At 39.0% G+C, this 16,142-nt stretch overlaps 1 protein-coding gene across 8 annotated transcripts in view; it reads left to right on the top strand.

Moving 5' to 3' along the window:
* Positions 1-16,142, top strand: part of TANC2 (tetratricopeptide repeat, ankyrin repeat and coiled-coil containing 2) — a 364,796-nt gene that overhangs the window by 266,591 nt on the left and 82,063 nt on the right. For all 8 annotated transcript variants that reach the window (XM_068530956.1, XM_068530955.1, XM_068530954.1 and 5 more), the window contains 2 exons: positions 3,181-3,462; positions 8,224-8,357. In XM_068530956.1, coding sequence (XP_068387057.1) covers positions 3,181-3,462; positions 8,224-8,357 — 416 coding nt within the window. The remainder of the gene's footprint in view (positions 1-3,180; positions 3,463-8,223; positions 8,358-16,142) is intronic.

The following is a 16,142-nucleotide window of genomic DNA, read 5'->3' as shown; positions in this document are numbered from 1 at the left end:
CAAACAATAAATGCTGGAGAGGGTGTGGAGAAAAGGAAACCCTCTTGCACTGTTGGTGGGAATGTAAATTGATAACAGCTACTATGGAGAGCAGTATGGAGGTTCCTTATAAAACTAAAAATAGAACTACCATACAACCCAGCAATCCCACTATTGGGCATATACCCTGAGAAAACCATAATTCAAAAAGAGTCATGTACCACGATGCTCATTGCAGCACTATTTACAATAGCCAGGACATGGAAGCAACCTAAGTGTCCATCGACAGATGAATGGATAAAGAAGATGTGGCACATATATACAATGGAATATTACTCAGCCATAAAAAGAAACGGAATTGAGTTATTTGTAGTGAGGTGGAAGGACCTAGAGTCTGTCATACAGAGTGAAGTAAGTCAAAAAGAGAAAAACAAATACCATATGCTAACACATATATATGGAATCTAAAAAAAAAAAAAAAATGGTTCTGAAGAACCTAGGGGCAGGACAGGAATAAAGACGCAGACGTAGAGAATGGACTTGAAGACATGGGGAGGGGGAAGGGGAAGCTGGGACGAAGTGAGAGAGTGGCATGGACATATATACACTACCAAATGTAAAATAGATAGCTAGTTGGAAGCAGCCGCATAGCACAGGGAGATCAGCTCGGTGCTTTGTGACCACCTAGAGGGGTGGGATAAGGAGGGTGGGAGGGAGATGCAAGAGGGAGGGGATATGGGGATATATGTATGTGTATAGCTGATTCACTTTGTTATACAGCAGAAACTAACACACCATTGTAAAGCACTTATACTCCAGTAAAGATGTTTTTAAAAATTAGTAATTAATTTTAAAAAAGAAAAAGAAGAAAAGAAACTTGTACATGAATGTTCATAGTAGCATGATTCATAATAGACAGAAAGTGGAAACAACCCAAATTTTTGTCAGCTGATACATGGGATAAACAAAATGTGATATATCAGTATAATGGAATATTGTTCAGCAATAAAAAGGATGAAGTACTGATACATGCTACAACATGGATGAACCTCAAAAACATGCTAAGTGAAAGAAGCCAGACACAAAAGGCCACATATCATATGATAATATATATGTGAACTGTCTCAAATAGGCAAATCTGTAAAGACAGAAATTCTCTGGTTGCCAGGGGCTGGGAGAAACGGGGACTAGAGAGTGACAGCTAATGGGTATGTGGTTTTTTGGGGGGCAGTGATGAAAATGTTCAGGAATTAAATAGTGATGTTTGCAACTTTCTGAATATACTAAAAATCACCAAATTGTATGCTTTAAAAGGGTGAATTTTATGGCATGTGAGTTATAGTTCAATAAAATAATGTTTAAGAAAAATAAAATAGAATCTATTTAGCTAAGACACTAGAATTAAGATTTTTAACAAGTTAAAGTCTAATTTTTCACTTAATTCTGTAATTATGTATGTATTTTAAAAGAGTACGTTTTGATAAAAAGATGTGAATCAGGAAATTATAAGTAACCATGTAGGTGTATCTCCACAGCCTTTTTTTTTTTTTTTTTTTTTTTTTTTTTAGTGAAAATTTGGGACATTTTAAAACTTACATAGGAAACAATTTGCTTCTATTATTAGAGTTTGGCTTTATATTTTTAATTTTTGTGCTACTTCTGGAATTGTTACCTTTTTGAAAATGGTCAGCTATCATTCTAATGGCTTTCAGACAGTTTTAAATGAGTGTTTACATGAAGTGTGCTTGTGTGTGTTTTCTCAAGTAAGCTGTCATCTCCAGATCCCAATTTATGATGTATAAGTGGTTTAAGTATGTTCTAGAGTAATATAAGCAGTATTAATAGATCTAATTCCCCCCTTTATGATCTCCCTTTCTCCTGTCCTCGTTCCCTTCCCACCCCTGGACTTTATTCTTCAAAATATAAAATGGGATGAGAGTGTAATACTTTGTTTTTAATTAATTCTTTCAGTAAGCATTATTTAGCATCTACTATGTGTCAAGGTAGTGTGCTAAGGTTAATGATACAGAAAAAAATGAACTTCTAAAAAATAAATAATAAAATGAAAAAAAAATGATACATCTAGAACTACTCTTGAAACAGTTAAGAAGGGAATTCCCTGGCGGTCCAGTGGTTAGGATTCCGGGCTTTCGCTGTTGGGGGCCTGGGTTCGATACCTGGTCAGGGAACTAAGATCCCACAGGCCCCACGGCATGGCCCAAAAAAAAAAGAAAGAGTTAAGAAGGCATTTAACTCATATAAGGGAGGTCAGGCAGGACTTGTTTTTACCATCAATGTAATTAGAAGGTTGATCGTTGAAACCAGGTTATATCTGTTATACGTTTTTAGAGAGCAAGTAGAACTCATGCTTGGTTGGCCCTTAGCACATCTCACAACTACATAAGCACAGAAAAACATCTCGAGAAAAGCAATAGGGATTTGTCCCCAAGACATGTGTGTGTAAACCAGAAATCTTTTTTTTTTTTTTTTCCAGTTGACATAAATACAAGCTTTACAGGTGCAGAGACGTTAAATGAAAATTTCGTTTCTGCTTCCTTGACTGCTTAACATATTGAAAACCTTTTAAACCATCACAGCTTTTAGGGGTTTGCTTCCCTTAATATACTTACTAGATTTTTTAAAACTACCATTGTGAACTTAAAGGAATTACTGTTTTTATTGGTATTTTTAAAGAAACAAGTTCTCTTTACATTGCTTTCTACAGGACTGATGCTGTAAGCCGTCCGGATTCTCTGCCACACCCCGGCCTCTCCCCCAGAAACTCCAACCCTACGTCTCCCCACAATCCAACATTTTGAAGGTTATCCCCAGGCATAGAAGGAGGCCTTAAGGACCCTGCATTTTGTTACTTTTGCATCCATCCTGATGGCTGGTGCCTGGGCCATCTCCATTGCTTAATAATTTTGAATATCACCCTGACTTTCTGCCTATAACGTAAATTATTACTATTTTAACTATGTTTGTGTTCTGCCAGCTACAGGATCAAATAGCTCTAGCTCACGTGCCATTGCTTATCTGTGTAGAACCAAAATTCAGAGTTTTATTATTTTCTGAATAACTCAGAATACCATCATACTCTAACTCCCAGTGGTCTCCTAAACCATACTGGTTTTTTTTGTTTATTTCTCTCAGTGTTGATGGTTTGGCCTAAGTTCTGTGTTCTCTTATTGTTCCTTCCAGTTCGCTTTGCACCTTATAGGCCTCCAGATATCTCCCTGAAGCCGCTGCTCTTTGAAGTGCCCAGCATCACTACAGAGTCAGTGTTTGTTGGCCGGGATTGGGTTTTCCACGAAATAGATGCTCAACTTCAAAGTTCAAATGCCAGCGTGAACCAAGGAGTAGTGATCGTGGGAAACATTGGGTTCGGCAAAACCGCCATCATCTCCAGACTGGTGGCCCTCAGCTGCCATGGAACACGGATGAGACAGATCGCCTCAGACAGCCCACACGCCTCCCCCAAACGTATGTATCCCTTTTTAAAGAACTCCATGCGGTGGGATAGGGAGGGTGGGAGGGAGACCCAAGAGGGAGGAGATATGGGGATATATGTAAATGTATAGCTGATTCACTGTGTTATAAAGCAGAAACTAACACACCATTGTAAAGCAATTATACTCCAATAAAGATATTTTAAAAAAAAAACCACTAAAAAAATTTTTTTTTAAATAAAGAACTCCATGCTTCATTGCTCTGAAATTTTTTCTGGCATCTTTATATTAAGTCTTATATCCTTTCATTTTCTGATCTGCAGAACCTGACTGGCATGTGAGGACCATTAACTCAGAGTTGAGGGAAAGAATGTAATACTCTGTTGACATTTAACCCACATATCCAACAGTCACCTGAGTGTGACCGAAAAAACCTTTCTCTCAGAATAAATGTATGCCTCTTCCCTCCTGACTGTCTGGCTGGTCTGTCCTTTGGATAATGACTACAGCAATTGCCTATAAGAGCTTGTTTGCATCCATCACTGTCAGCTTTTGCTCAGCCTGTGTGCAGGCTTCCTGTTCACGCTGGCACAGTCTGTTTGCGGCCTTCATTTCCTTGCAATCGATGTCAGTGTTGCACTGCTTGGGCTTGAACTTCTTTGTGTCCTTGAAGGGTTTCTCCTGCTTCCTTGTGAAAAGATGCTGAGATCTCATATATATTTATGCTTCTTTCATCACAGGCAGGGTGCAGCTTAATGATCGCCATCAGGATCCTGTTTATTTGTCTTTAAAATACTTATATGGTCCTTAGTACCAGGCACTCTCTAAGAGCTTAACAAATATTAATTCATCCAACCCTCTTATCTTATCTCTTTCAGTGAGGTAGTTCCTGTTATCTTCCTTTCACAGATAAGTGGTTTAAGGCTCAGAGAGGTTAAGTAAGCCTCCCAGGTTTCATAGCCAGTAAATAGTGAAACTAGAATTTGAGCCTAAGCAGTCTGGTTTCAGAGGCCAGTGTCATCCATTTTGCCGTGCTCCCTCTCCTTATTGATGGAACTCACTTGAGTAAAGGAGATAAAAAGAAATGTATAGGGGTTCTTCCTATACACATTATATGTATCAAACCAGTCTACCTGGCTTCTGCTAGTTATAAGAGAACCAAAAGAAACTATTGCCCTGCTAGTCCAAATCAATAATCTAGCTCACCACAGATTTCCAGACAACAACCACTAGAAATGGTTTGTTTGGGATCACAGTATTTTAGTTACAGAGTCTAGCACGGTGCTGTGGGAACTCAACAGGAACTCACTGAACACCCTCCAAACATCCTGGCTTCCTGTTGAAATTAATTCCTGTTTCATGTCATTAAGTAGGCAGATTGCCTCTGGTAAACTTATGGATATCTGACACATAGAAGAACTAGTGTCTAGAAGGAAAACTGGTTGGATCAAGAGTCCCGTTTGCCAGGGTATGGTAAGAATTGGTATGGAAGAATTCATGTCTTAAGAGCAGTATCATGCTTAGTTTCTGGATGAAGTTTTTCTGAGGTAGGTTGGCATAATGTCATGGGACTCAAGAGCCCACAGTTTGGCCCCAGCGCTCAAACTGACTATACTTTGTAACCTTGAGAATTTTACTTTAATTCTTTAGACCTCGGTTTTTGTCATCTGTAAAATAAGTCAGTGGGATTAGGTGATCTTTAAGATTCATTCCTATGCTAAAATTCTGTGATTCTAAGATGTCTGCATGGTTGAAAGTAAGTTTCCATACCTATTCCAGTATTTTCGTTAGAGTGCTTAAGTATCACACCAGACTACTTCTTATCTGAGTAATCCAAGAGGTTAACTATTTGAGTGTGTCAGAAAGAAAACCAGCTAGGTAATAGTCTCTCTGACTCCTCTATATATATCAGTCACTGTTGCAGATAACAGATGGTAGAATCATGGCTCAAGGGCAAGAAGAGCTGCTTTCTCTGAAAGCACAGGTGCCTGGAAGTGCCCCCTCTAAGCCTGGGAGAGCAGAAGTTAATAGAAAACAGCCCATGTGCTCCCCAAAGCAGAGGTCCTTTAAAGATAGTTCATTAAGTGATTCTCTAACATCCATTGCCTTTTACCTCCAGAGAAACTCTAAAAATACCCCATTCATGTGATAAATGTCCACAGGTCAAGACGATAGATTTGGCCTGATAGTTAACTTAGAAAACTTGAAAAGGTGTTAAAGGAGATCGAGTATATGGCCAGGTATTTATCAGAATTACACAGAACCAGCATTGCCTTGTCATAATTTGATGTAATAATTTTTGTTGTCAGCTTTGATGTCCAAACTACATTCCACCTCTGCCATCTTAACCGAACCACTTAAGAATGGTCAAGAATAAGTGGTTGATGTCATTTACTGGTATTTAAATATTAACTCTGAAAAACAAAATCAACTCTTGAAATTACCCCAATAGCTACACACATCTGTAAAATTTTCATTTTCTGTTATGCAAATGATTAATAATAAAATCTATCTTCAGTTTGTTTTAGAACTGGCTCTCATTAAATTTTCTAGTTTTGAGGACAAATGTTTTGTCTTTCTTGTATTATGCTCACGAGGTTTTGGTTAAAGCTTTTCAAGTATTAGGACTCAAAAATGTTACTTTTTAAAAAAAATCAATGATCTGTATGTTTCTATTTTATATTTCTGTTATTTCTGTAAACAAATATGAACTGAGTATATCTTAACCAATTTAAAGATATTTCTTTGAGAAAAAAAAAAAAAAGAATAAGTGGTTGATAAAGAACAAGCTGTTTTTCGGCATTGATCTGTTACTGTATGAGCCGGCCCTGGAAATGTTACTGGCAGTAGCAGAATTTTTTTCATTAGTGAATAAGAATGATGTCTATCGAGAGAGAGTTGGCTTAATTTTTTTACAGTTTAATTTACATTCAGCTTTGATAGGTGTATTTGGGATCCCACTGGCCTTCCCAACCCTAAGTCAGTGATGCAGTTGTAGTAGTAATGAAAATAGGTGGAAGGTTATTGGAGCTCCCCACTTCCGTTTCTGCATCCTGTGTCATTCTTTCTTCTGTCCCTGACTCCTCCACGCTGAGCAGCGCTGCTGTGGAAGACGTGAGCAGTCTAGCCTGCAGCACTGCGTTGCCTGGCTCTGTCCTTCCCCCACAGACACCCAGCCCCCAGCCGCCCCCTCCTTGTCATTTCCCTGGGAAGGCACAGAGAAGCTCTCAAGGCAGGCACTAGCCTGTCATCCTGCTGTCCACCTACACCCCTTCCCAAACCTGACTCCCCCGTCAATCTCTACCACCACCGTCACCACCCACCCCCCAACACATACGTACAAAGAACAGAAACATTTTGTGAAAATGGACCTGTTGTGTAATCCAGGCATTATTACATTAACTACAAGTATACTCAGTTCAGTAGTTAGGGAAGTTCGGTCTAATACAAGACCGTATTTTCCTATCACTGAAAGTCTCAGTGTAGTTGCTGTTTGGATTTGACATTTGCCAACAGCTGCCATGCCCCCAAATAGCTGTTCAGTGAGTAACCCCTACCCTCCCCACTCTGCTCCTTCCAGAAGTCTGTGTTGCCAGTTTGCTGTGCATACTGACTGCTCCTCCTTATTAACTTTTATTTCTACTGTTCTCTGAATACCAAGCAGAAAGTAAAGACACCCAGACAAAAAGGAGGGCCTCTCCAAAAGGGAACAGCTAGAAGACAGAAGGTACTCAGACAGTAATTCGCCACAAAACCAGATAAGGGGGAATGGGGTGGACAGAGGGAGTGAACAACAGGCATGATACAGTGACAGTCACTGAACTTTACTGCGCACGTTTCTTCAGTCTTGTTCACTGCCGTCTCCCACACCTACCCTCCTACAGTTTATTCAGAACTCTATGCAGTGGCCAGGGAATTTACTTTGCCAGTTGGATGGAAGAAGTCTCAATTAAGTCCTACTGGTAGGGAGTTAAATGACAACTATTTTCCCCTATTTCTTCTCCTTTTCAGTAGCTATTGACCCTCAAATAACAGTCTACTTATTTTGTACCCATTTTTAAAATATGGTCTGTATTTATAAATAGAGTCTATAATTTCTAGTAGTAGTTAAGATGTTACCTAAATAACATGAACGAATGAAATTTTTAAGAAACAGCTTTATTAAGCTACAATTCACGTACCATATAATTCACCCATTTAAATGGTTCAATTCACTGCTTTTTAGTGTATTCACTGAGTTGTGCAGCAATCACCATAATCTTAGAACTTTTTCATTCCCCCCCCTAAAAGAAATCCCATGCCCATTAGCAGTCAGTCTTCATTTCCCCGCTAAGTCCCTATCTCTACCCCTAGGTAACCACTAATCTGCTTTTTGTCCCTATGGATTTCCGTCTTCTGGGCATTTCAAATAAATAGAATCATATACTATATGGTCTTTTGTAACTGGCTTCTTTGAGTGAGTGTAACATTTCAAGGGTTATCCATGTTGTAACATATATTGGTATTTCATTTCTTTTTATTGTTGAGTAATGTTCCATTGTGAGGCTGTACCACCTTTTATCCATTCATCAGTTGATGGACATTTGAGTTGTTTCCGCTTTGGGGCTATTATGAATCTTGCTTCTTTGAACATTTGTGTACAAGTTTTTACGTGGACATATGTTTTTAATTCTCTTGGGTACATACCCCTAGGAGTAGAATTGTTGGATCAAAGAACAAATGGGATTTAACCAGTCTTTCTTTAGTTCAGAGTTTTATGATTATCTGATGCAAACATCTCATCTTTTTAATACAGATGTGGATGCCAACAGAGAGCTGCCACTCACACAGCCACCTTCAGCCCACTCATCCATCGCCAGTGGAAGCTGCCCAGGAACTCCAGAAATGCGGAGGCGGCAGGAGGAGGCCATGCGGAGACTAGCCTCGCAGGTACAATAGGATTCTCAGGTTGCGGGCATGCTAGTTCCATTTTAACATCAAGGGGGCAATGGTAGGGAGACCCCTGGCGAAGTGAACAGAAGTATGTACAGGTGGACCATGAGAACATGGAGAAAAGTTTCTCTGTCTTTGCTGTTCCTAGAAAAATACGTCGTTATTATGGAATCAGAACCTTATTGTTGGAACGGCCCTTAGAAATAACCAAAGTCCCACAATGAATAGATAAGGAAATGGAGACTCAAAGAAGTTGTATGATTTACCCAAGATCACAGTAGAAGTAATCAATAGCTTTGTATTTTCATTCCTAGCTCAAAACTCTTCCTGCTCTACTGCACTATCCATAACTTCTTTATATGTTTGCATTTTAATTTTCTATTTTTATCAAAGTAACATATATACACAGTTTAGGAAATCAAATAATGTTCAAAGACTTATAATAAAAACCAGAAATTCTTTTCCCCTCCTGAGCCCACCCTCTCCCCAAAGGCAGTTACTTTCAACATTTGGAGATGTTTCTCTGATCTTTACCTCCATGTTTCATATACTGCTATAACTTTTTTGATCAGTTTTGTACATTATCTATTGCTTCTTATTATGGATGATGAAAATGTTAGCTCTTTCACTTTCCTTCCTCCCTCTACCATCTCAGTACAGTTATATCATGAGTTTAGTCTGAATCCATGTTATAGTATTTTCAGTATTAATACTACACAAATATGGTTCACTGTGGAACCAAGGATAACATTTTCTTCTTGAGCAGTTTTGTTTTTCCTGGGTTGTGAAATGCCTCATTGTAAAATTTGCTTATTTTTCTTCAAAACTGTAGCTGTCATTCCATAAGCCTTAATGCTTTGTAAAATGCCTCTCAATACAGTTTTCCACATCAGTTACATTTTTCCCCTCCTGGAAATCCTAGAGCTCTCCATCGAGCTAATCTGGACCTAGGATGCTCTCAAGTCTTACCACCTACTTGTTATCCTGGAAATTCCTGTTACTTCCCTTTTGTGTTTGATCCCATGTCATGGTCTTTCTTGATTGTATGCGTTATTTTGACGGAGCACGTCCTCTGGTAGCTTCCTAAGAAAGAATGCGTAGGAGGTAAGTTTTTTGAGACTTAATGTTCCTAAAAGCATCTTTATTCCATTCTCATACATTACTCTTTGTTTGACATAATATAATTCTAGGTTAAAAATTATTTTCCCTCAGAATTTTGAAGGCATCCATCTTGAACTTCCAGTATTACTATTAAATAATATGGTACTATTCTTATTCCTAATTCTTTATGTATACCTTTTTTCTCTCCAGAAGCTTTTAGAATCTTCTTTTTATCACCACTGTTCTTGGGTCTTTTTTTCATATTCTGTCGGTACCTAGTGAGCCCTGGAGATATTTTTTGATTCAGGGAAATGCTTTTGTAGTATTTATTGAAAATTTTCTCACCACTACTTCCTCTGTTCTCTCCTTCTACAACTCCTTTTAGTCAAAAATTAGATTTCCTATATTGTTACTCTTCTTAACTTTTCTGTTTCCTATATTTCTGTTTTCCTATTTGTTTTATCCACTTTTAGGAGATTTCCTCAACATTACCTTTCAATCCTTTCACAAAAAAATTTTTTGGCTATCATAGTTTTAATTTCCAGTAGGTCTTTTTTTCCCCCAGTTGTTCCCTTCTTTTTTTTTTTAATTGAGACTTTTTTTTTTCTTGGCTGCGTTGGGTCTTCATTGCTGCACACGGGCTTTCTCTAGTTGCAGCGAACGGGAGCTACTCTTCGTTGTGGTGCACGGGCTCCTCATTGCGGTGGCTTCTCATTGTGGAGCATGGGCTCTAGGCACGTGGGTTTCAGTAGTTGTGGCGTGCAGACTCAGTAGTTGTGGCTCACGGGCTCTGGAGCACAGGCTCAGTAGTTGTGGTGCACGGGCTTAGTTGCTCCATGGCATGTGGGATCTTCCCAGACCAGGGATCGAACCCGTGTCCCCTGCATTGACAGGCGGATTCTTAACCACTGTGCCACCAGGGAAGCTGAGATTTTTTTTTTTTTTTTAATTTTAGTGTTTGGCAACACTGCATGGCATGTGGGATCTTAGTTCCCTGACCAGGGATTGAACCCAAGCCCCCTGCATTGGAAGCACAGAGTCTTAACCACTGGACCACCAGGGAAGTCCCTGTTCCCCTCTTTTTTATAGCATACTGTTTTTGTTTTATAGATGCAGTATGTTCTCTTACCTCTTCCTTAATAGTTAGGCACCGAAAAACTGATGGAAACTTGTATATATGGAGAGCTTAACTATAGAGCATTAAGATGACCCACCAGCCTTTATGGGAAAACCCAAAAGTCAGTGTCCCTAAGTTTTTTCCTTGCACTGTTCATCTTTTCTAGCAAAGAATCCACCAGTTTCCTGGAGGGTGTATAACCTGGTCGCCAACATTCTGGAGCTGGTAGGAGAAGGTGGCAGAGCTTCATCGTTTAGGTTGCAGCCTTTTACCTAAGCCCCTTGTTTTCAGTCCTGCACCTGAGCCTCACCTACTCTGTGTCTGGTGTTCCTAAGCCTAGATTCTCTGGTTTAGTTTCTCTAGTGATTTTAATTTCTCTTTCCTGTGGGTTTTGGGGAAGGTAGTCACCTGGCTGGGCAGGATAGGGATGGATATCTGGGAATCTAACTGCTCTTTATATAAACTTCAAATAATTTCTGTGTTTGCAACTTCCTTCCTCACCCCCGTCTTCCATAGTACCTGGTGCTTCTAACTCCTATGCTTTTCTGAGGTTTGACAGATGATTTGGCTCATTCCTGTTGTTAACCCCAGCAGGCATTTGTTTCACCTTCTTCTGTCTGTTAGGTTATTTAATCCTACATCCACTTTCCATCTTTATATATTATAATCTAAGATTAGAGATAGATATTCCTAATCAATGGAGTTTGCATTTCTCTTTCTTATTCTCCTCATTTTTGAGGATTTTAAGGAGAAGTATAGAGTGCAGAATGCCTGTTTCCAGTATCTAAAGAAATCTCTTGTCATGGTTAATTAGTAATGAGGAACAGGGAGCCATCTTCAGTGTCATAAGGTTCTAATTTCCTCATAGAAATCCTGTCCAGCTTACAGCCAGAAACAGCATGTTTCCCCCAAATACGTTTTCAATTGTCCCCACTTACTGGTACACATCCATTTATAAATGGGCTTCTGAAAACAGTCTGAGATTTCTCTTATATTCATTGCTAACTCAGTGCAACTTTAAAAGACATCTTTGGGGGACTTCCCTGGTGGCGCAGTGGTTAAGAATCCGCCTGCCAATGCAGGGGACACGGGTTTGATCCCTGGTCCAGGAAGATCCCACATGCCACAGAGCAACTAAGCCCATGTGCCACAACTACTGAGCCTCTGCTCTAGAGCCTGCGAGCCACAACTACTGAGCCTGCGCACCACAACTACTGAGCCCACACACTGCAACTACTGAAACCTGCACGCTCTAGGGCCCGTGTGCCGCGACTACTGAAGCCCACGCACCTAGAGCCCATGCTCTGCAACAAGAGAAGCCCGCACACCGCAACGAAGAGTAGCTCCCACTCGCTGCAACTAAAGAAAGCCCGTGCACAGCAACGAAGACCCAGTGGAGCCAAAAACAAAGAAAAAAAGACATCTTTGTTTTACTTTTCCAAATATTCCATGTAAGCTGACTCCTGCCTCTTCTTTAAAACAATCAGAATAACTGTCATCTTAGAGATACCCAAATGCTGAAGAGCTTTCATCATCACAGTCATTTATTTATTCATTTAGAATATATGCTTGGAATGCCTATAACACAAGATTGAAGTTAAAGCAGTGAACAAGACAGGCACAATCCCTGCTGTTATGTAGCCCACATTTTTGTGGTGGGAAAAGGCCAATTAACAAACAAATATGTGATATGTCAGATGGTGATGAGTGCTAAAAAGAAAGTCTCCCCATGTTGTCACTTCTTAAGCCTCTCTCTCATCAAGAGAAAAAGTCCCAAGATGTTTATGTTCAATATTTGGAAAATGTTATTTATTTTTAGTAGGTAATTAGTGACTATACTTACTTGAAAAGTGATCACATTTTCAATTCCATGGTTATACCTTCCTTAAGCAAAATATAAATAAATGTCTTTTGTACCTAGAAATGGGATATTTTTAAATTTATATTAAATATTATATAAGAAATGGCCCTTTAGATTAAAATTGATGTTTAGTTTAGTTCAATATTTGGAAAATGTTAAATATTATAAGTGAGAAATTAGTGATTATTTACACTTACTCAAGGAACATATTTAAAGTTTCACACTTATTTCTAACTTAAGCAAAATATAAATACATCTGTTCACACCTAGAGATGGGATATTGTGAAGTTTACACTAAACAAAAAAAATCTAAAACAAATGGCCCCTTAGATTAAAATTGAATATTATCCCAGTAATTGTGCCACAGGTCACAGTTCAAGTGCAAGTGTGTGCTGTAGAAGCGTAGAGCAGAAGCCAACAATCTTGCTTCTCATCTGTAACAAACTGGTAAGCAGAAATTATCTTTTCAAACCAGTTAGTATTTTGATAAAGTAAGCTAATATATGAGAATTAAAAGTATCCTTGAAAAACTTCTTGATTTGCTAGCCAGAGTTCTTAGTGTTGGTTCTTGTATATCATTAATTATCATTGGTATTTCGTAGTACGCTTGCTGCTTCTTATGCTTCTTCATAATTGAGAACATTGAAGAGTTCTTGTCACAACTTTAGAGCAATTTTATTTATTGAAGAAACACTTCCCACTTGAAGTAACAGGTTTTGCTAGGTGTACATCTCTTAAATGTATTTCCAGTTAATCTTACATGTTCTGAAGTATAATCACAGTAGAGCGGTGCAAAGATCTCATTCGGGGCCTTTCCTGGGTGTGTGACTTTATAACAACCGTAGATTTTCCAGGCTTTCGGTCTGTTGCCACCAAGTGATCATACATGCAGAATTCTCCAGACAAGGAGAGGCTGACTTCCATTTACTGAGGGCTTAATGTGTGTTGAGCTTAGTACTTTTTACATTATATTTGTTATTTCACTTCTTCATTCTTAAGCCTGTGAGGTGGTCATTATCATCCCCATTTTACAGATGAGGAAACTGTGCTTCAGTGATAGTTAATTTTCCCAAGGTCTTACTATTAGTAAATGGCAGAGCTAGGATACAGAGCCAGTATTCACCCCAATGAAGTGAGTCTTCTTCTTCTCCCCATTTTACAGATAAACAGAGGCTCTGAGGTTACACAACTTGCTGAGATAACTAGTACGTGACTTGAAACCAGATTTAAACTGAGGCAGGCAGCCTCCAGAGTCCATGCTTTTAACCACTGTGCTGCCTCTGTAGTGTGACAGGAAGGATTTTTGTTTAATGTTCTTTTGGAAAATCTATCTTTAATTGAATGCGGCTTTAAAGTAAGGAAGTCATAATGAAGGGGCACCTTTCAGAAATTTTGCTGACCTAAAATTCTTCTTCAAAAAGTTTTTATGCAGGACTTCCCTGGTGGTCGGTCCAGTGGTCAAGACTTCACCTTCCAATGCAGGGGGTACGGGTTTGCTTAGCTTAGCTTCCCTGGTTGAGGAGCTAAGATCCCACACACCTTGCGGCCAAAAAACCAAAATATGAAACAGAAGCAATATTGTAACAGATTCAATAAAGACTTTAAAAACAGTCCACATCCAAAAAAAAGTCTTTAAAAAAAGTTTTTATGCAACTAGAAGCTCTTGTCACATTAGGTAAATTGTCCCTAGCTTAGTCCTTAGATTAAGAAGCTAATACATCTGAAATAAGCTAATTAGAGAAACCAGCTAATTTTAAGAAGTGTCACAGAGACACAAAAAGTAAAGGTTTTTTCCCCCCGAAGGAAATCTATGAAAGAAAAAAAATTGAAATGTCATCCTTGCCAAGAGACTAGTTCTGTACTAAATCAGGAGGATGTCAAGTGATATGGTTCCTGAGATTGTTGCTGCTACTGTTAAAGCTATCAGCCAAAGAAGTGATCGTTTCAGCAGTTCACACATGTGTGTTGAGCATAATACAGAGACTTAAGCCACACATATACACATGGAGAGAGAAAAACAAAAAATGACAACAGTGAAGTATAAGATTTGGTTTGCGTTCCAGTTGGGTATTTTTTTAAAAGATTTACATTTTAGGAGAAATGTGATCAGAACTAAACAAGTAACCTGTAAATGATGTTTTATAAAATGTGTCTAGGGCTTTTTTCCTCTAAAAATTAACACTGAAATTTTATAGTGAGACCCAGATTGCATCTACATTCAGGATACTGAATATGGGAAACAACCTTATTTATTCCTTTGTCAATCTTGTGTTTTTTATCTGTCTCCTCCACCAGAATGGGTCAGTATTTAAATTATTGTTCACCACTCTATCCCCAGCTCCTAGCACAATGCCTTGCACAGAAATATGTGTTAAATGAGTGACTAAATTGTAGTCTGTTCTCTATACTGAAGCCTGAGTAATCTTTCTAAAACGTATTTTTGTTCTTGCTACATAAAACCTGTCAATGGCTCCTCCTTGCCCTTAAATGGAATCCACACTCCCTTCTTGAAACATCACATGTATTAGCATAAAGGGCTTTTTACCTTTTATATCTAGCTCAGGTTTTCTCAGCCTCAGCGCCATTGACATTTTGGGCCTAAGGATTCTTTGTTTGGGGCCGTCCTGTTTATTGTAGTATGTGTAGGAGTGTCCTTGACCTCTACCCACTATCCAGTAGCATCTTCCCACCCCCGGTTGTGATGACCAAAGCTGTCTCCAGACGTTGCCAAGTGTCCCGTGGGGAGCAGAGCCACCCCAGATGAAAACCTCTGCTCTGTCTTATCTCCTACTACTCCCAGCTCACTTCCACTGTAGCCACACTAAAACTGATTTCCTGAAAGTGTCAAGCTGTGTCTTGCCTGAGGGCCTTTGCATGTATTGCTTTCCTCTGCCTGGGACACTCCTGTGCCCGTTCACTCCACCTCATCCTTTAGCTCTCAGCTTAAGTTTTACTTTCAAGAAGCCTTCTCTGGCTCTCCTAAGTTACTTAGATATGTTGTACCAACATCTTATGTTTCCTCTCTCATAGTGCTTTTCCCCCAGTTTTATTGAGATAGAATTGACATATAGCATTGTATTAGTTAAAGATTTACAGCATAATGATTTGATATGTGTCTATATTGTGAAACGATTACCACAATAAGTTTAGTTAATACCCATCAGCTCCCGTAGTTACAGAATTTTTTCTTGTGATGAGAACTTTTAAGATCTACTCTCTTAGCCACTTTCAACTGTACAGCATAGTATTGTTAACTGTAGTCACCGTGTTGTACAACATCACAATAATAATAACGTTGCAGACAACATCCACTGATGGATACTAAAAGTAGTGGGCAAAAATTTGTGGAGAAACAGGATTTGCATTCTCTCAAAGTATCTCCCCCAAGATATTTATTAGCTACAAAGGGTAAGATAGTAACTTTACAGTAGAGAAACGTAGAAGAAACCTTTATCTTAGCCAAGCGATCAGGGTCAGCATCACCAGTAACAGGACATGTCAACATCATGAACCCCATGACATGATCCACTGAGAATGACACAACATTGTTTTCGTGGTATTCTTGCCAAAAAGTCTCAGTTGGAATATGAGGAAAACATTAGACAAACCCACGTTGACTGATGTTCAACAAAATAACAGATCAGGACTCTTCAAAAGTGTCAAGGTCATGAAAGACAAAGACTGAGGAGCTCTTACAGACTAC

Source organism: Eschrichtius robustus, chromosome 20, assembly GCF_028021215.1.
Source record: "Eschrichtius robustus isolate mEscRob2 chromosome 20, mEscRob2.pri, whole genome shotgun sequence".
Lineage (NCBI taxonomy): Eukaryota > Metazoa > Chordata > Mammalia > Artiodactyla > Eschrichtiidae > Eschrichtius > Eschrichtius robustus.
The sequence above is the reverse complement of the archived record's forward strand: the minus strand, read 5'-3'. Positions and strand labels throughout refer to the sequence as shown.